General features: G+C 41.0%; 1 protein-coding gene across 1 annotated transcript; it reads left to right on the forward strand.

Moving 5' to 3' along the window:
* Positions 1-525: 525 nt before the first annotated feature.
* Positions 526-17,854, forward strand: rspo1 (R-spondin 1). The gene is made up of 6 exons (XM_022764284.1): positions 526-554; positions 5,547-6,264; positions 8,430-8,624; positions 11,128-11,271; positions 11,898-12,122; positions 16,141-17,854. The coding sequence occupies exons 2-6, from the start codon at positions 6,168-6,170 to the stop codon at positions 16,344-16,346; spliced, it is 867 nt and encodes a 288-aa protein (XP_022620005.1). The 5' UTR covers positions 526-554; positions 5,547-6,167; the 3' UTR covers positions 16,347-17,854.
* The last annotated feature ends 3,773 nt before the right edge of the window (positions 17,855-21,627 follow it).

Raw genomic sequence — 21,627 nt, forward strand, 5'->3', positions numbered from 1 at the left:
TACTTACTCAAGTCCAGCGCAGGTTTTTCATCTCTCAGTGAGAATTTGAGGGGTGGGGCCTGTAATGCCCGCTGGCAGTTCTGGGGTTTGGATGCAAATATCACGGCTTTGTGACTCTACTTGCCTGAGTTGGATGCAGTTCGACGCTCCAAAGTGGATTTAAAAAGCGCAACTCGCAGGAGCTTCAGTGCAAACACGCTTCCTCACTAAAGGAGACGAGAAAAAGTCACACTGACTTATTTCATCGGGATATATATAAATACTTTTTCATGCATATAATCTTTTATTGGACATTTTTTTGCCAATCCATTGCATAGTTCTTGTCTTGTGCATCCTCTCCACAGTCTGCTAGGGAGTTGCCTCGGTACAGTGACAGATGTGAAAGAGATGAAATCATATGTCTTTTTAAATGATGACAGAGAAAAGTTGCATGGGGGTATCCTGTAGGAGGAGTTTTTTTGTGACCAAACAAGTAACGGATTTTCCCTTATAAAAAAGGAAATTGAGCCCCGACCGCTCAATGAACAGCATTATTCGGAGACCCAGATGTACAGGTGGGTTGATTTTTTTCTTAAATTGTATGATTTTGGATAAACTGATGTACTATTCTTATGAATAGGGGTTGAACGTTATTGTTAGGATCAGTAAATTCGACTAAGTCAAACTGATTTAATTGTGCCCTAAATAAATACGAATTTTGATATGGTAATATCTCCATTATTAGTATTGTTATTGTTATTATTATTATTTTCATTATTATCATTATTATTATTATTGTACTTTGTTTTTTATTATATATTATTATATATTATTATTATATTTGTATTGGGACGATAGTTATTCATTTTATTTGCAATCTATTTAAACTTTGAAACATTTGAATTTTAGACTAACTCTGACTGCCCCATTTTTAACCATCATGATGAGGGTAACTTTGTCCTGAAATACATTTTAAAAACTTGCCCAATATTTAACCAAATGAGCGTAACACACTGAGAATTCATTTTGGCTGAATCATATTTTGACAGTTCTTTATACTGGCTAAACTGAATTTAGACTGGGGTAGAGTTTACACACTGCTTTTTCACTCCCTAGGATTACATTCTACAACACACACACACACACACACACACACACACACACACACACATGCACACACATTACACTCGCTCCTTGTCATCCTCTGGAGCTGCATAAAATGTCAGCCTCCCCAGCTTCAAAGTGAAGGGGCATGCAGGGAGGGATTTAGAAAAACAACAGGACAGTGATGTGACAGCAGAGTTGCTGGACTGGGGACAGGTGGGGGATCTGCACTTGATTTTCCTTCTCCCTGAAGAGCAGCGCAGTGCAAACAGCTGTAATCCACTATGGTGTGCGAGCCTCGAGGCAAAGCTGATCTGTGCTCAACCGAGCTGTACAGGATCAACCCTCTGACTGCTGGAGCTGTGCAAGGCTTCAGTGCTACATGGCAACTTAAAAAGAGAGATTCTGGTGGTGGTTTGACTGGAGGATGCGGTCAGTGCTGCTGCTTCTCTGTTCTGTGTGTTGAGTATGTTTCAGCTGCTGCACATTTGACCTCACTCCCTCGACTCTTTAACAGCAGAGGAAGTGATTACTAAAATGATTGAGGCTTCTGGGGGGTGCTGGGGGTGCAGCCAGGTGTCTCTCCACACTCAGTGGAGCTAGCAGAGGTGGAAGGGCCACTTATCATCTACAGATTTAGATTAATAGGTGTTGAGAGCATGGGTGCGTGCATAAGGATGATGATGACTCTGGCTGTATTTTTCTTATGATAGCCTCAGTCAACACCCCATTTCCCTATTTCCTTTTTTTTTCCTGTTACATCATCTCTTAATGTTCTTCGTTTCTTTCTGTTTTTCATTGTGGTCTAGATTGGCTAGCACCAACAGAGCTTATGGCTTGGATGTACAAATCAGGGGTTTTACAAATATCAAAGTAAATTGAACATGAATGTGCACTATGACTGGGTGAAATCACCCACAAATTCGCATCGCTTTGTTCTCTGCACACACCAGCGGCCCAATTTCGGGAGCAAAATGTGCTCATTTAAAAAGCGGAGTTTACTGCTAATTCTGCTCTTGGTGTCCACTAAAAAATAATTTCACTTTAAAAGCGAAGGTTTTGAGGTTAGTGTGGGGCCACGGAACAGGAAAATATTGACTCCGGTATTTTGGTAATTCCCCCAAAAACATCATGACTTAAAAACTAACAACTCCTTTTTTTAACCTATATGTGCCATCTGTGCCCCAGACTTGTTGTACGTTGCAAATACCACTATTACCTTCCTCCCATAACCCTCTCCGTAAGTTTGTGTGCAACTGAGGCATTTCGGCAAAAGGTATACATGTTGATCCCACAGGCAGAAAGTTCATTGACAGGTTGTATTTGTAACTCTGACCTCAGAGTTCTGGCACCTTCTAGAGTTCAATAAATTCCCAGTGTGGGAGCTCCCTTTCAGTGCTTGAATAATTGATGGATCAAACTTAAGACTTACAAAGGAGGCAATTTAATCTCCTTACTATTTGATGAGCGGGGCTTAGTTTCATTGGGCTCAGGTGAATGTGGCTGATGGTGAGGAAAGGCACACAGTTAAATGGATGAGGGAGCACAGACAGAGAGTTTTCAAAACATACAGGTGCCACAGTTGCCTGATGAGATGAGTGTTTGAGAAATGGCATGTTTTAAATTAAAAAAAAAAAAAAAAGAAAAGAAAAAGTGCCTTGCAATGTAGATGGACTAAAAGTACAACAGTCAGTTTTCTCCATGAGTTAACAGCCTGATCCTGACTCTTATCTCCACGGCGTGTGAGAGCAGATATGGATGGGCTGAGGTGGGCTTTTTGGCAGGTTGCACAGTCGTGGGAGTGCTGGGTTATGAAAGAATCTCTGGCACATGTCTTGAGTTACTCAGAGCTGGAAAGGTTGTGTTCTGACAGATCCAGAGACTTAACATGTCCCATTCTCCAGTCATCACTCTCTCAAGTAACAAACAGGTGCTGCTGAATACTGGCTGCGCCACTCTTTTGGCTCTTTCCCGTAAATACGACTTTAGCTGAGAGGTGTCAGTGACATTGTGAGTCATTAAGTGTTAAGAAGTAAATAAACATACTGGTGGGGAAGTGAGTCTGAAGTGTTTCCCAATTAGGAGAGGCTACAAGTACCCCTCTCCTCTGTTAGGACCTCAGTGTAATTTAACAAAGTTCAAGTTAATGTTATGAAATTGCTGACAAATGAAAAAAATGACCTTCCTTTTTTTAAACGTTAGTCTTCAGGGTGGACAAATCCTACATGGTTGTGTGCATGTATGTGCGTTTGTATCATTTTCCTGACTCATTCCACGCCAACAGACTACAACGGACACTCCCATTTACCAATGGCTCTACTAAACTTCATTTAGCTCATTTAAAATATATTGTTTCAAAAGAATGGGACATTTATATACTTATATACTATACTTTCCTCAATTTCCATCCTCAAATAGGGTATAAATGTTGCTTCTCTCAAGACAAGCTTCTAGTTATCATCATTCCTGGAAATCTATCTGGATTTTTTTTTAATACCCATTTGCAGAAGTTAGGGGAAAAAAAGCAAAATTGATGTAATTTTTTATTATTTTAAAGATTGTGTTTCGTTCCTGGCGCCAAGCATTTTGTAACTCTGATATTGTTTTGTCTCTTTTGATTTATACTTTAACAAAGAATGTAATGTTGCCTGCTGGAATGTTTAGACGCACCAAATGGCATTGTCCTTAGTGTGATTCAGAGCCACAACCGACTCAACGGCCAAATATGGTCCTATTTTTCTTTATTGAGCTGCGAGGGAGGACCTCCCATTGCTCTGATCCTAACATGTTCTGTGTATCCTCTTCACACAAGAGCTGTAAATACAGGCAGCGTATGACACTATCTAAAAAAGATCTCAGCACCAAATATGACAAAGGCCCTCAGTCCAAGTGTGCATTGCGTTTCCCAGGGAGAGTTGACTGCACTGTATTTTAAAAAGGATAGACAATTCATCATCCAAGTCCAAATACAGCTTGAAATGCCATGACCCAAAAGTGTTTGTGGTTTTTAGTTTCCTTGTTCCATGACTGACTATTTGAATGAACCACTCATGAGTTTATAGCTCTTCAGATTACAGATATTTCTGATGTTAAGGTGAAAAATTATGTATTATACTTGAATGACTGCCATATAGGCCAAGCAAATATAGCCTAGTTACAATAGACTAGAATTTGATGGGGCTGGTTTGAGTATGTTAATTCATTGATAGCACATGGATGTTATTCTATTACCTCCTGAAAAACATATCAAAGGAAAAGTTCTACATTTTGGGAAACGCAGTTATTTGCTTCCTTGATGATGATGAGAGGAGCAGATCCATACCTCCCTCGTATCTGTGTAGTTTGTATAAAGACTGAAAACAGGGGGGAAAAGCCTGGCGCAGTCAAGCAGAACTCGTCCACCGACACCTTTGAAGGTAAATTCATGCAAAAACCAAAAGGTAAAAACTACTAGTTGCAATTTTACAAAGGATTATACACAGGACTATTTCTTGGTTGGGAGTTACTTGTCATTCTAACACCTCAGTTTAGTAGGGATTAAACAACATGTTAATTAGTGAGCTTTGAGGTGCTGGCAGCCATTTAATTTTTATCTTCATGCAGTAATTTGATTAATTAGTTAGAAATTTGTTCTAATAAAAAGTAGTATGACGGTTCCACCATCCTCATCTCATGGCCCCAGACTCGTAGATGGACCCTGTGCCAAAATCTAGACCTAAATTATTTTACTTTATATTCTGCTCCTTTTTTTTTTAACTTGTGTTTTATCAAACTGCTTTCATTTTTTTCTGTGTAAAGTCATTAACACACAGAAAACCTGGTAGTAGGTGAACTGTAATACTGCAAACACCAATTATTTTCATTGTTAATAATTCTGACAATTATTTTCTTTATTAATCAATTAATTGTTTAGTCTATAAAATGTCAGTGAATAGTTTAAAAAAATATGTCCATCATTATTCCCTGAAGCTGTAGTAAACATATTCCAATTGCTTTTTTGGTTTTCGTTTTTTTCGTCTGACAACAGTCAATAAAAAACTACAAAAACAATATTCACATTTGAGAAACTGGCACCACTGGTACCTTTTTTTTTTGCACTTTTGCTTTAAAATTACTTAAGCAATTAATCAGTTATCAAAATTGTTGCCAATTATGTTCTCTCAAACAAGTAATCGATTGATCACCTAATCATTTCAGCTCTAGAGTACTGTTTTGTTTATGGGTGAATAATAGTGAAAGTGCCATGGTAAGTGTAGTGTGGGTCAGTAGGGGTCCCAGAAGCTTAATCCAGTTTTGGCCATGACAGAGGTGCTTCTCATCTAACTCTCAGCAAGATAGCAAAGAAGTGTACAAAAATATCAAACTATTCCTTTAATGTTAGTTTATCTGTACCCGTAACATTTCCTTTCCCTAAATCTGTTCCCCATCTTTCTGTCTTGTCTGCCTCCTTTTTTCCTCAGCAGGTCCTGGTGCAAGCAGATGTGTTGCCACACATAGTCCAGAACCAGTATTTGTCTTTCCTCAGTCTGCAAGCTCTTATTTTAGTGCATCCTTAGAGCATCTTTAATAAGACACACGCTTGTGAGCTCAAGCTCTTACTGACAGCAAACACTCCACTGACAGCGGGTTCCCTGCTTTCCTGCCAGCCCACCCCAAGCTTCATGGGTTGAACCACCAGAAGTTCGACACTCTCCTCTCCACTCTCTCCTCCTCTTCATCCTCTGCACAACCCCTCAACCCCCCCTACAGCCCTGCTCTGTCTACTCCCTTTGCCAGTACTGCCACCAGTGTGATGGCTTGTTGTGCCTCGGGCTTGTTTGGACTTGCAACCGCAGCATCACCCTCCACTACACAGACTTGCGGACGCAGCAGCCACTAGAGTGAAGGATACAGAGAGACAGAGGAGGGGTGGGGGGGAAAGGGAGAGACAGACAGAGAAAGAGAGCAGCACCACAGTAAAGAGGAGGGATCATCTGTCCCAGCAGCAGAGGGATCCACCTGTCCCACAGAGGAAGGGGGCCCCCCCACCTGATCCATCTGGTTGCAGGGGGGGACCCTGCGTGGCCGGGAAGGCAACAGGGACTATGCAGCTGGGACTGGTGGCGCTGGCAATGGTCTTCCTCAGCTCCATGGGTCATAGCGATGCTCTCAAGCTCTCCAAGGCGAGAAGGCAGAGACGGGGTGAGTTCTCTCTCTCTCTCTCAGTTTGTTTTGATCTCGCTTTTCTTCCACTTCAGCACTGCTGCCTTTTGTTACTGTGGTCTGAGTCACAGTGGTGGATGTCTTATAAACATTTAACAAGCAAAGCAAAGATAACATTTTGTTTATTTTCTCATCATTCTTATTTGTTTTTCCTGGGCGGGTTATGTTAGGTTCAGTGTTTCTCCTGAATGGCTCGTCTTTCTTCCTCTTTTTAAGATTATGCCTCTCTCGGTTTATGTAAAACTTTTATGGGTATTAGGATTGTTTATAGAGGGGGTTTTGATGTATTCACCCTCAAAGCCATCGGTCTTTTTGTGTCTGGCTCTGTGGGCACATAATGGAAGGAGTACCTGACAGTTCTAAGCTCTCAATTGGACCGTGCCGCCGCTGTTGTTGTAAGCATTTTTCTGACCTCACGCAACCAAAGATGGTGCTCGGGCCGACTCGCAGTATATCTCTGGCCTCAGAGCCTCAATGCTGGTCTTACTGTCAGCTTTGAAATAATTCTTCCTTTACACACAAGGAGCTTTCAGCCAATGCCAAGCTCACCCCAACCTCTGTGAACCAGAATTCATATAATACCATGACTGGCCACAGAAACAGATGTGGTGTTATTAAAATCACACATACTAGGAAGGAAGGAACTGTTGTTTGTGTCACAGATAAAGGATATTTTTTACAGTATAGGCCTACATACTCACATATATAGGTATAACAATCTTTAAGTTTGACTCTTATGAGGATAGAAGGATTTGGGTCACTCACTGTATACATGAGCACGTGTCATTTTAAGTTCTACCCCCTCCAGATATGGAAGAGGTTTGCAGTTTACACGTCTGTTTTACAGCTTTCGCGTCTTTAATATCATCAGACTGTGTGTTTTCTTCGACCACCCCCTTTGGCAGGCAAAGAGCTGACGACAGTGGTGCTTGTTTTTTTCCCCCGTGGGCTTTCTGTGTTCCCTCTCTGAATGAATTCAGTGTCATGCAGGGATCAAACTGAAACCATCAGAGAGGAGAGTAGCACATATTGCTCCTCATGCTCCAGGCAGCACAAACTGTCTCTTTTTTTTCAATCCACCATGTGTCACAAACAGTTTACAACACCACATTCTCAGACACACACACTCTTTACTTCCCAGGGCCGTTGTATTACTTTAATCATTATTAGTGATAGCGAGCAATAAGACCTGGCTGTAATGATTGCATTTGAGGATACCGCGATCCAGGCATGCTGTGATCCGTTCATGGGAGAACCCTTTTAACGTTTTTACCATCCAAGTTATCTCTGGGAGGCAGGGCGGCAGATGGATGGCTGTGTGAGAGTATGTATATTTAGAGCTGATGATTTACAGTGCCGAACTGTAAATCAACTCCAACGACTGTGTTTTTGTCTCTGAATGACTCCTAGAACAAGGATGTGCACTTTGACTCACTTTTCCTAGAAATGATTCAGATTACTGGTTGTGTGCACCGCGGCTTCGCTTTTTTGGAAGATGAAGGAATTGGATTAATGTCTGAGCCTGGGATTACAAGGAGGTGAAGTGTAAATGCATCTGCAGTGCATTTTCAGACTTAGGACAGGGGGATACTTGCTGGTTGGTACCACCATAGAAAAACACTGGCCTTGCACATTCGGTATTCGTCTCTTGGTCATGTCCGTCACTACTGCACTTTTCCAATGCCAAAGATCATTTCTGACTGATCTCAGCGGAGGCTCTATGTGATGTGAGTTGCCTGATTTTGACTGGCTCTTGCTTGACTGTCAGCCCCAATTACCCGGGGTTCTCCAAATGAAAATCTGTTAAGGATCTCCGGCAAGCAGTTTGAAGTAAACAGTGAGTAACTGTTCAAACAAAGATGTTTGGCCTGGCCCCCGGTTAGATTAAGCTGCAAGCATTAAGCCCTGCTTGTTGGAGTGATAAAGTGCTGGCAGGTTTATGGCTGGATCAGCGGACATGCCAGCATAATATTACAGTTGCCTGATGTTGTTCTCATACGCAGAATATTGACAAATGCCCTTTTTATTTCCTCATTAAAATTCATATCTGGCTGCAAACTGTTTATGTTTTTTTCTGTAATGATACACTGTGCTGTTCTGTTGCTTACTGTTACTTTCTTTCTGTTTACCTTGTGTTTCTCCAGTTAGTACTGAGGGGCCACCATCTTGCCCCAAAGGCTGTGACCGATGCTCTGAGTATAACGGCTGCATTAAATGTAAGCCCAAGCTCTTCATCTTCCTGGAGCGCAATGACATCCGTCAGATAGGCGTGTGCCTCGCCTCCTGCCCCATGGGATACTTTGGGATGAGGAACCCAGAAGGCAACAACAGATGCACCCGTGAGTTCTGATTTGTGTTGTAGACTCTTTACCTTGGGACACTGCAGGTGTCAGGGGTACATCAACAGGATGTGTAAGTGGGCACGTTAGATTTGTAAATACACATCTGGAATCTTCCAAATACACGCAGGCTGGAGCTAACCGGTTGGCAAGAGCTCGCTCTCACTCTGTAAAAATCAGGGGGATACCCTGTTAGTTTTTTGTCTTGTGTATTTTCACTTTGTGTTGCTACGCTTTGTGTGTTTAACAATGATCTAAGATATTAATGCAGAAAATAGGGATCCCACCTTATGAATGGATCAATGTTCTCTATTTGCCATACCCTGCTGTCTCGTCTTTTTTGAACCAATGTGTGCTACTATTTTTCATGTTTGTGAGTGAATGAGTACACTACCCTCTTATTACTGAATGCCCGCTAACAAGATGCAACTGGCCACTAATAAGTAAATGAGTGTCCACTTCATGAAATCCGTCTGCTGTTCTGTCCCTGTGGAAGAGAGCACGCAAATAGCTAGCAAATTCAGCAAAATAGGTCTTCTTTATGGTTATTGGGCAGGTTTGGCTCATTTGAAGGGTGGGTGAAAGGGTGGCCACACTCACGGTACTTACCAAACTCACTTAGCTGGGTCCTGTACTTTTAGCTGGGGAGTGCCAGCACCTCAGTCTGTTGTCTGTTTCCCCTTATGTGTGGGCAGAAAACAGGATTGCAACAAAATCCCAACAAAAACATTTCTAATGCATTGTTGTTTGTCTGTTTTTGAGAGGATGTCTGTGTTTTTTATTTGGCCCTCATGTGCAGGGTTCATGCCAGGCCACAATCCATGTTTGTTATGCTTTCGCTTTTACACATATTTTATTCTGGTACGCCATTACTGCATCCTATACTGTCGGTATATTTGAATGTGTGTGGGTATAAAAATCATTTCTAATCAATCTTTGCACTGTTAAATGCTGAGTTTGTTACCTTGTGTTTAATGACACACTGTTACATTCACTGCTTCAAGATAGTCATGCAGTAGATGTAGATATTTGGTGGGCAACTACAGTGCCCACCAGCCTGTAGTGATTTTCTGCTAGAGGAAGAAAAATGCAGCTTATACTTATCTGTCAAGATATTTTGCTTGACTGCAGATTCCTACATCTCCTAATGTCTGTCAGATGTGATAAATTGTGTTTCCTGTAACATTTACACAACCCCAAAGCATATACAACTCAGGAGCTGTCATTTTTTGCTATATGTGCCACATTATAATGATGGTACTATGCTTTTTTTTTTTTTGTCTGAGTTGCCTGTGTTTTACAGCCTTTACACTCAGACGTCCACAACAGAATCTGTATCTTATTCTTAAACTGACAGCATATTTTATTTTCCCTGTTAAGTTTGTTGCATCAGTGCAAATGACACAATTAGAATTATTTATGAGATTCTTGCAATTCTATCAAAATACTGGATCATATGCAATAAATCAACCACATGTGTTTTTGTTATTTCAATGCAGCATTATTTCACTGTCCTGAAAGGGCTGAATTTCCTCAGCAAATTCCTTTCAGAGGCCCTCAGTGGCTAACCTGGGTTATTATCCAATCATCTGACTTTATACATGTCATCCCAGAATGTCTTGTTAGCAACATTTGTCTTACATTATAGGGCTACAAACGTCAGTACTGTCAAATTTAGCTGTCAGGGGCTTAAAAATAGTAATTGGGAGCAGGAGGCAAGGACTTTAAGATCCCAATGAGGGATTCAGTGTTAGATCATTTCTGACCTTGGCATCAGACCAGCTGCAGAGTAGACATTCTTGACTTCAGCACTCATGAACACGATGCGTCTAGATCTCAATAAGTTTCCCATACAAAAACACTGGCACATGGAAATTTACAGATTTTCATCTTTCTCCTCTGTTTTCATCCGAGGAAGGTTAATTCAGATGGAGTGAATGACGCGAATAAGGAAGTGCCTTTCATGATGAGACCAAAGCTTTTTGGGAATCTTTTAACGTGTCTGTTTTTTATCCTTCTGTGTCTGTAATTATCCAAAATTTCAAGAAGTTCTTTGTTTGACTGGAGAGTCAGGGAGTTTAATGAGTCTGAGGTGTGGAGAAGCCCACTCTTGAGAAACCAAGTGAAGCGTTACACTCCTGGCTGTACTCATTCACACCCTCCTTCCAAAAAAACAAGGCCTGTGGTGCATGTGTTTTTAAGAGAAGAGTGTTACTCCCCTTAAATAGACCCCGTGTTGTTTAACCACCAATTAATCTCTCAGAGGGAATAAAATTCAAGTTATTCTTGTCCTCTCTCTGGAGAATGATTTCCTCTTTTTTTGAGCCAAGATACAATGAAATCTTCATTAAAAGACTAGAGATTTCTGTGTATCCACAACTTTTCCTGAACAAGACAGAAAAAATTGAACACAGTGGCACGAAATCATACTTCACCAGAATCTACATGACTTTCACATCCTTTCATTTGACCCTGTGTTTTTTGTCTCCCCTGTGTCTTTCAGAATGTAAAATAGACAACTGTGAAGCATGTTTCAATCGCAATTTTTGCACAAAATGTAAGGAGGGCTTGTATTCACACAGCGGGCGATGTTATGTAAGCTGCCCTCCAGGCCAGCGCACCTCCAACGAGACCATGGAGTGTGTCGGTGAGTGATCTTTGACCTCCCACTGTTTGCCAGCTTCAAGACATAAACATGGCATCTTACAAAAGTTACCTGCTGTAGTATACATGCTATACATCATCTGAGAAGCCAGCTATGTTCAGTTGTCTGGCCTGGAAAAAGGGAAGTGAATACTTGAGAAAAATAACAGAATCTCTTTCCCTTCTGTGGTTTTATCTGTTGAAAACGATTCTGTCATAAGTTAGAAACGACGCCATTAACAGTGAAACTCGGAGCTCTCCAGGCATCTTGGCTCAGTGCTGCAAAGACCTGGAGCTCTGGATTGACTTTTTGGCATCACGTGCTGTTAACTTGACCCCGCTGATCCATAGAGAATATAAACGGGATCTTAAAAACTAGCTATTGTGTTGAGGCACAGGATACTGATATTTTCTGGTTCATAGCAACCGTCTCAATCTGTCGAAAGAATCTGTCAAAAAAAAAAAAAAAGGCTTGCTTTCAGATGTGGAAATTACCTAAAGTCATTATCCTGTGCTAAAACTACTGAGCTGTAAAAATGCAGGCAGGAAAGCTGCAAAACAAATGTGAGATGTTGGAGCTGTGAACCATTCACTCACTACCTTAGTCTTTGTGCCATGTTTTCCCCCCAGGTCAGGGTGCTTCAGAGTGCGAACTGGGTGAGTGGAGCCAATGGGGTTCCTGTATGAAGAAGAACAAAACGTGTGGATTTAAGAAAGGCTCGCAGTCTCGGGTCCGTTCACCCCTTCCACAGGTCCACAGCCCAGACACCTCCCCAGCCTCTGTGCCCTCGCAGAACTGTGCTCCACAGACAGAGAGAAGGAAGTGCGTTGTGAACAAGATGCCCTGTACGAGAGGTAAACACGAATACGGGAAAGTACAGAAAAACCAATGCACAACAAGGGAGAGATGTCAGATAATGGGGACTACTAATTCAAATAGCGATAATCAAACGACACTTCTCAGATTACAGATAAATAAGCAGGAAAGTCCATGTGATTCATGAAATGCCTCCACCAGTTAATATGATGGAACCATTACTCAACAGCTAAAAGCCTGCATTCCCGCCAGTGTGTTTGTGACCCACAGCGTGTTGATTGGGTTTTGTTTGGCTGAGCTCACAGAAGGATACAGAATCTCTTGACTTCTCAGCGTGTAAACAATAAACCCCAATCTATGAGCCAAGCAGATGAAGGGCGGGCATTATGCACTGCAAAGCTGGAAGAGGATCAGAGCAAGAAAAGAGCTATTTGTTCTGAGGACCGTTGAAGCGTGAGGTTTACATGGCCATGACATGTTTGCTTGGGTTCTTATCACCCACACAGCAGCTTGCTCTCCAGCAGGTTAACAGTCATTCTCACCAGTCAATGGCCATTATCGGCTTTCATAACAGCTTATTAGTCGCTCTTGGCCTCTTTTGCAGATAGCGCCAATAAATGATGGATCTGGCCAGGTGCTCCAGATGCTAAAAGCGCTACAAAAAACAGCAGTGATCCCAATTATTTGCTTTTAAACATTTTGTCCTTAGTAGTGAGGCAAAGAAATGATGAATTTACTAGCAGTGCTGCTGGGATGGTAAACCTTACAAAAACGGAGAAACACAAGTGGAGCTGTTATTCATTCAAATTATAGGATTCCTGCTCTTGAACTGAAAGGGATTATTGTTAATTAAGAGTCATTAGCAAATTTCTTTTTTCTAAATGTCACCAAATACCAATCTGTTTTGCATAGTGAACCGATTTTAACCAAAGTTGTAAACTTACACTTTTTTGCAAAGAGTAAGAGAGCTGCCAACGAGCAGTATTTAAGGCCTTTATTGGACGGTGGCACGCATAGGGGATTTCGGGCACAGCAGCAACATTGCGTAACAATATTTGCACAGTCTTGGCATCTCTACAGATGTTGCAACATGTAACAGATGATATGCCTGGATATTTGTGAGTAAACATGGAGGAGGCTTGGATATTCCAGCACCATCCTCTCCTCTTGGAGAATTCCTTTAGGACTCAGAGTCTCAAGGAACAGAACATGATCTGACATTGTCCCATATAGATCTGTGGTCATGTCTAGAGGGAAGGAGGATGGCTTGGCTTGTAAATGCTCAGTGAGGAGTGGAGGCTCTTTATTAGACAGGCTGTGACAGTACAATTCGAGAAATGAGAAGCAAATTTACTCTGTATGACACCTACATCCTGGAAACAATGTCAGCCTTCGGTTCAGAGGAATAATTAGCAGTCAAATATTACATAAAAACTGCTATGCCGACCGCCAAATGTTAGGAGCAAAGGTAGGTCACAGGATGATGTGAGGTGTCACCTGACGAGTGATGAGTCACAGAAGCTTTGTGGATTGTGAAACGGTCGACTTGGTTGACGTTAGTCCTGTTTTTCCTCCCTTGTGCTGCTAATCACATTTGTATGAAAATAAAATGCATACTCCTGCCAAAATGCATGAGAATGAGTATTCCTCTGTGAGGTAATTCATGGGTGATGGTACCATAACCCCGGTGAACCAGTTAATGTGGGTAAACACTGTGCAAAAAAAAGAGTGCAACTGTGGATTCATCTGTGGGAGTTGGCTGGCAGACTGGCTATATAAAACACAGGGGGCAGACCTTGTATAACATTAGTGATTTAGTGGTCTGCAGATCTCACGCTTTGTGTTGATTTGGCTGCAAATTTTTTTCCCCCTTTTCCTGAAGCTCCACAAAAGGGTCTCACACGAAAACAGAATTTTCTGGATGTGTTATTGCATTTGTCAGGCACAATTGTTTAACTTGGATGGAGAGGAGGTGCAATCAGAGCTGTCATAAACTGATGGAGTCCCCCCTCTCTTGGCTCCATTAGTAATTTGTTAGAGAAGTAATTAAGTCCTTACACAGTAAGCACATCAGCTCAGATGCTGCAGAGTGTGTGTGAGGACCCTTCGCTTCACTCAGGCGCCACTCTTGTTCGTTGTCCCTCATTGATTTAAATTGAAAATATTACAGCTCAGTATTAAGTGCTTGTTTGAATAGTGGCCATAAAAGCTCAGAAATGTATTTATTGATTCAAAACAACACATAAATGATCAACATGTTGGACATAAAATCTTATGATTTTGGCCAACTCACCAAATGAGTTTTCAGTGCTGTTTTCATGATTTTAGTTCGAACCGTTCTCCAAAAAAGATGAGTTACTCCTGTTTGTGCACTACTGTGTGGGACTGAGCCTTTTCGTTTTCATTTGAGAGTAAAGCAACTGTGACTCTGCATGGGCCTGCGGTGAATAAATGTTTTTGTGTTCGGTCTGTCCAAATTCAACTACATAGAATCCACTTCATCACCAGATAATGATTTTCACTGGCTATGCAGAAATATTGTTTTTGGTGAAATCTGAGAGACATTGTACCTTTGGGCTTTTAGTTTTTTACATTTGCATTTAAACCAAAGAATCATAACTGTTTGTTCGACAAGTTTAAGAAATGCTAGAGGGAAATAAACACAGACCTTAAGTTATTACTCCATGGCAGTAGACAAACATGGTGGCGCCATAAGCCCTGCTGTTGTCAACTGCATAGTGAACACTGTCCAGCCCTTGGCACGTGTTCACTCAGTTTCTAGGATGTTCAGAGATTCTCAACACACAAGTTCATAATAAACATCCTCCAGCATAACTACACTCCCACAGATATACAAAACCAAATACTTTTGAGTGCTGCTTAAACAATAGCCATCTGACTCTAGACACAATGTCCATTTCCACTTTGTGACAGCTCCTCATGTCCTTGTGGGCCATTACTGGGCCCTTGACAATGTTTAACTCATTATGCCAGAAGTGATTTCAAGGTGATTTATGTGACAGAAATTAATGTCACTTGACTGTCGTAAGTGCTCTCACTGTCTATACATGTGCTGCATTTTTAAAATCCGCAGCAGAACAGCAGCTCTTATCTCTCCTGGATGGGTTATGTGCAGACATTAACCACACCATGATGGATGTCTGTATTTAGAGAGCAATTATACTCTTAAAATGTGTGACAGGTGTGAATCCTAATGTGAGGCAATGGGGGAACATTTATGTGTGTTTAGTGGGACAAAGGCGTGAGTAGCTGAAATTAAAAAGACTAAGAGTCTACAGCCTCGCTACCATCTCCCTATCTCTATGCTAATGTCAGGTATAAGGTAAGAATGTCCATCTTAATTTTGCGTATAAGCATGCTAAATTAACTTATTTAACAAGCACTAAACACAAAGTCCAGCTGAGGCTGATGGGACTGTTAGGGTAGAAGTACTGGATGAATTAAAATTCTGACCTGTTGGTTGCACTGGAGGAAAAGTTAAGCGATCATCAAAGTTATTACAATTAATCCTGAGGAGGACGTGAAAGTCTGCACAATAATTCATGGCAATTGATCCAACCGTTGTTCAGATATATAGTCTGGACCAGAGTGGTAGACCACGCGACTGACCGCTTGACATGGCCAAAAACAATTAGCCTCCAAATGTTTAGATGTGTTATTTTGTATTATTAAATTTGATTATTATTTGATGGCCACTTGTGGTACATGCTGACTGTGCATATATTTTCAGTATGGCTAAACATAGCATTATGTTAGCATTTATGAATGATTCTGGACTGGATGTGCATGGTTTACTCGTTTTGCCTGCATTAAAAACCACACAACCACACCCGCAAGTTCTGATCCAGCACACATCCTGTATCCTCTATTCTCATCTCTCAGGAATTCATGCTTTAAAAAGAAAAGAAAAAAAATTGTTTAGCCAAGCAGAGGCACTTCAACGTGCGACATCCGATGATGACAGATGTCTGACATGCGTTTATTTGAGGAATAGTATAACCAATTAATCATGTTTTCTCTGCATTCTCATTTCAGAGAGGAAGAATAAGGGAGACCAACAAGATGACACAAACAGCAGAGAGAGGGAGAACGCACGTGGGCGAGGACGAGAAGGCAAAGATGGCAGTAGAGGAGGAGGAGGAGGAGGAGGAGGAGGAGGTGGTGGTGGTGGTGGGAAGAGGAGAAAAGGCCAGAGCAGGACAACCACTGCTCCTAGCATCACAACCAGCTCCGTCAGCTAAACTTCAGTGCCTGCTGGGTGGGGCTGAGAGAAAAGCAGAGACAGCGCCTCACCCAGCGGTGCCAGCCATAGACAACGTGATGAAGGAATGGATTAATGCTGCTAATGCGTTGTAGAAGATGCAAAGAGAACTGGAGGATTGCTGCAACACAAAAGGCTTTCCAGAGCTTTTTGAATAGATTAACCTATCTGAAAGAGACTGGTGTTTTAGTGGTACTCTGAAAGACTTGTTGATTTTCATTCCAGCGTGAGGGATCACTGTTGGAGAAGCAAAGCCACGGTGAAGATTGTGGTTCAGCAACCTATGTCACTTGTTGAACTCAGAACAGATCCTGTGTTTCAAATGCAGCATTAAAGCTGGAAGTCTGATAATGAATGAAGGGCCTCTCCAGTCCCCTCTGGTTTATGATGTATTTAGTTGGAGTCCGATTTTAATCACAATCTGTTCTTCATTTGTTTCGTGTTTGCGAGAGGTGGCAGATGGATTTTCTCAACAGCCGCTGTACGTGATGTAAAGACGGTGAATAGTATTAAGTCTTTGTACCTTTATTTCCTATTGTGAGATGAAACAAAAAGAAAAGGCACTGGAAATCATTTGTGGTTGTTGAGGACAGAAGGTCTTCTATATATTATTTTGATGAAGGAGTCTATTAAAAAACAGGCCTGAGAGAAGATGTAGAGGGGGATTACTGGGAGCTAAGCTCACGTCCTTCTCTGGTGTCTTGACACAGACTTTTGCCATTTCATAGCATAGTTGTTTGTTTGGAATTATATGTTGATGTTCGTATCAGAAAATGAGGAATTAAAAACACAAATATTTGCATGGTACAAGGTTGCATGTGCGTGCCATTGTGCATGCAAGCGTGTGTGTGTGTGCGCGTGTGTTTGTCTCTACCCAAAGTCTGGGTGTTTGTGTACTTAGTATGCATTTCTGCACGGAATCAAGTTGTTTGTCGACGGAACTTAGTTGTTTGTACATGTGTGTTTACATTTGCACATATGTGTTAATATTGGTCTCATAGATTGAAGAAATAGGGTCTGGATATCAAGAGGAAACAAAATGTAAATGCACAGTGATATATCGAATATGCAGTAACTACAAGCCACTGATTATTATATAAGCCATCAAATCATCAGCTGCTCAGTAATCATGTATGTTTGCAACAGGGTCTGAAGATTTTGCACAACTTTAATGTTTCCTACTGCTCAAGTTTCAGAACAATCATAGCATTTTACACATTTTACACATTTATACTCCTGCCAGCTTCATAACATCGCAGATACAGATTTTTTTTTTATTTTTTTTATTCCTAGAATGTTTTCCATGGGTCTGTTTGCTTTTCACAAGATATTAGTTTCAGGAGAAGTTACACGCTACATTATTCATTCATACTATGGATTGTGATACTGAATATGTCAAACTGTGTTTATCATCAAACGTAAGAAGTATTAATATCATCATGTATAGCTTATTCTGTGAAAGCCTAAATAAAGTTCAGATGAAGCTGATGACACTTCAGTCATACACTGATTTTGCAATTAGTCTCTTTGATTTCACTTGAAATGACTTTCATGATTTTCTCTGCAATTGATCCACCTCTTCATTTCTGTGGTTCACACTCCTACATGCCATACACATAAGGACACATTTTCACGAAGACTTGGCTACACTGTAAGCTTACAATATGATTTATGCTTATTATTTTTTTCTTTTAACAACTTGGGTTTTATTTTCACTGCTTTTGGACATTATTTCTATTTGTTATGGATACATTGTACTTACTAAGTTACTTGGTGAGATAGGGAAACCCAACTAGGCCCAAGTGGCAAGAAACACAAGTAGTTTCCGTCATACAGGTTTTAAATTTACCTGCATGTTACAAATTTATTTGGAAGGACAAAACAAAGGCAATTGTAAAATTACAGCCCAAACGATCCATTTTAAACTTCTATCACAATGTGATTCAATTTTGACCTCCTCTACTTATTATATTTAAGCTCATACACAGTTTCCTGCAAAACAAAGAATTATCCCTCACATCTTGGGTCAGTTTAAAACAGAAAAAGTAAACAAAGTGGTAGATAATCTGGCTAAACTGCAGGTATGTTAACAACTGGTCTTTCAGTCCTAGTGCTTGTGCTGCTTGTGTTGCCTTGTTTTCAGATCTCAGCAATTACTTCAGTGAGTACAGTTACATAACATGATGGCCAAAACAACACGAATATTACTGTTATTATTATAAAAATAACACTAATCATATACTCATTTTACAGATGAAGCAAATACATGACAAGGAAGGTCAGTCTTGATCAGTTTGTTTTCACAGTAGATGTACCTTCATAATTTCATGGGGAAGTTTGAATTCTTATTCTCTGACCTGAATTTAATCAAAACCACAAAGAATAAGAAAATAATTCTGCTGAGTGTATGATGCTATCTACCTCCACGTACCTTTAGTGGTTATGGTACGGTCTTCTCCTAGGCAACAGGAGACCATCTTGGGAGGTGGACGAGCTTAGATGGTGTGATGGTCCCGATCACTGGCCAAATGCTGGCGCCTGGGCAGGGGTCGTAAAAGCAGAGACAGAAATAAAAACTAATGGTGTGTCATAGCCAGAAGGGAGGGGGTATACCATGCCTTGGCCCTACAACAAAACAGCTGTTTCTCATTACTAAAGGGGAGGGCAGGGGGAATGGTAGAGTATGCACCGTAAATTACACATTCATCGCTCTTCCTGACCATAAATTCTTACCCTGGCTCCAATGGACGGAGCTCTCCCTCACCTCCCACTCCCTCTTTTTTTCCACTCTCTTGTTCCCCACTCCCGTGTTTTCCTAGAGAAATGAATGGTAAATCCTTGGAGTATATGGGTGCCCTTGATTTGCCAAGATGCTTAGCACTGAATGATTTCATTACTTTAGTTTGGCCTTTAGGCCAGGCCCCAGGGAGTGCATCACGTCAATAGGGAACACCCATGCCCATGCTTGACTTAAACACACAATCTCTGATCCAAATGTAAATAATAGGGTACCACCACTATACCAAACCTCTGAATGTGAACCTGATATCACTGTCAAACTGACTGACAGGTCTTTGAATACGAAGATTGCCACTGGAATACAACTAAACCTACTAGCTTTTTCATCTGCGTCTCATAGTCTTCATCTCAGAATGGAGCTGGATCAGGTGTTTTCATCTCACTAAAGTGTGCAACAAATTGCAAGTTGACCTGTGATTGGATATTATCAAGTCTACCAAAAGAGAACTTTGTCCATGTCCAAGACTAAAGTAATTGTTTCATAGAAAAGAGATGTGCCACAAAAAAAAACTAAGTTGAAAACACAGTAACCATCCCATTTTGTTACATATACAACGCCAAGGGTCAAGAATGAACTCTTCTATGCTCTTGTATACAGTCTGTTGGTAACAGTGATGCTTTTAAACAGTAAACGTAAGAGAGAAATAGTCCTACATTTGACTTTAGTGATCATTTCAGATGCTGATTTTGTTGAGCAAAGTATAATTTACAACTTCAGCTGCAACATTGCCTCCCAGAAATGATGTAGTTCTTCCTCAGGATAACTGACAGATGTCAATAAAGTTTCTTAAAGAGGCAATTTCCTTTCATCCATCCATCCATCCATCCATTATATATACAGCTTATCCTTATAGGGTCTCGGGGGGCATGAGCCAATCCCAGCTGACATTGGGCAAGGGCTGCGTACATGCTGGACGGGTCGCCTGTCCATCACAGAGCCGACATTCAAAGACAAACAACCAGTCACACTAACATTCACACCTGTGGACACTATGTGGCTGCAAACTCCATACAGAAAAGCCCCAGCCCCCAGGGTTCGAACCAAGATCCTTCTTGCTGTGAGGCGACAACGCTAACCACATATTGAAAATACTGAAATCTGCCCACAGCAAGGTTTGCACATTATCTAAAGAAAGAGGGGCATGGTTCTGGAAAGACATACTTCTGCTGAGATTTTTAAATGAAATTGTTCAGTGCTGTGAAGATCATATAAGAAATGTAATCAATCACCATTGACCTGTATTAGAATACTAGTAAATACCCCCACAAGGTGTGAATGGAAAACTGTTATTTTTGTGTGACCTGACCATTCAAACTCTTACTCTGGTATCTATTCATTATTAGACTGATGTCTCACCCGAAACAAGTGTGAAATCACTTTTAGCCTACAACAAAGTTTCCTTTGCCATGTTCTTCAGTTCCATTATAACGTACAGCATCAATGACATAACTGTTGCAGAAAACTCCCCAAGATATCCTGTCATCATCTGGGTGAATGAGAGGTCAGGGGTACATGAGGCCACTGGAGTCTCCAACTGAGTCACCAGTGACTGCCAGCAGTATCCACTGGACTCTCTCCTCTCACTAGTGGCTTCCAGCTCTTTAAAGATCAGCAATCCCACTGATCCATGATAATTTCCATCTCTAAAAGCTCCACAACCGTCCTCACTTTATGGCTCAAGATCTGAGAGGCTGAATCTGGAAATCTACAAAGAGAAAATGTCCTCTTCGATTCTAAAATATTCCAAAGCATTGTACATCAACACTGACAGCCTGACATGTCTGATCAGCAACAGATATCTATAAAAGCAGGGCTGCTAAATCAAAATAACAAAACTATTTCATGTTATGGGGAAGCCAACACTCTTTGTGAAAAGAGAAAATCTACATCTGATGACAGTAAAAAAGACACAAGGCGCTTGAAATGGAAATCAGAACCGAGGCGTGAGGAGCCGGGGACCTTTGCGGTAAACTTGAGATTTCTCAGAGAGAATCAAGGATGTATCAAACAAATCTTTTGTAATAAGCAAGTGGAAAACCCAGGGAATGCATTGGACAAGCATCAAACTTAAAGGGATTTAGTTTCTATTAACAAAGCTTAATTTAACCCAAATGTGTCTTAGGCTAAGAAAAAGGTCAGAAACTCCTGATACAGTGGAGGAAAAGTTTAGTAGATGCATGTAGAATGGCAGGTGGGATACTTGATATGTACTGCCCCCTTTTGGAAATAATTGGTACCACATGGGAAAAAGCTATGTCTATAGTGCATTCTGTAGAGAGTAATAGCAGAAGAGAAAAGGAGACTGTCTTTTCTTTTCTTTTTTTAAACATACCAAAATGTATTTTATTTTATTTATAATAATTTTCGTCTGTGAAAAGATGTCTAACTTTGCTGAATACCTGCATAAACCAGGGTATAATGTCATTCTAGTCTTAACAAAAGAAAAAGAAAAAAAATATAT

This window comes from Seriola dumerili, unplaced genomic scaffold (assembly GCF_002260705.1).
Source record: "Seriola dumerili isolate Sdu_G_001 unplaced genomic scaffold, Sdu_1.0 BDQW01000533.1, whole genome shotgun sequence".
In the NCBI taxonomy this organism is placed as follows: domain Eukaryota; kingdom Metazoa; phylum Chordata; class Actinopteri; order Carangiformes; family Carangidae; genus Seriola; species Seriola dumerili.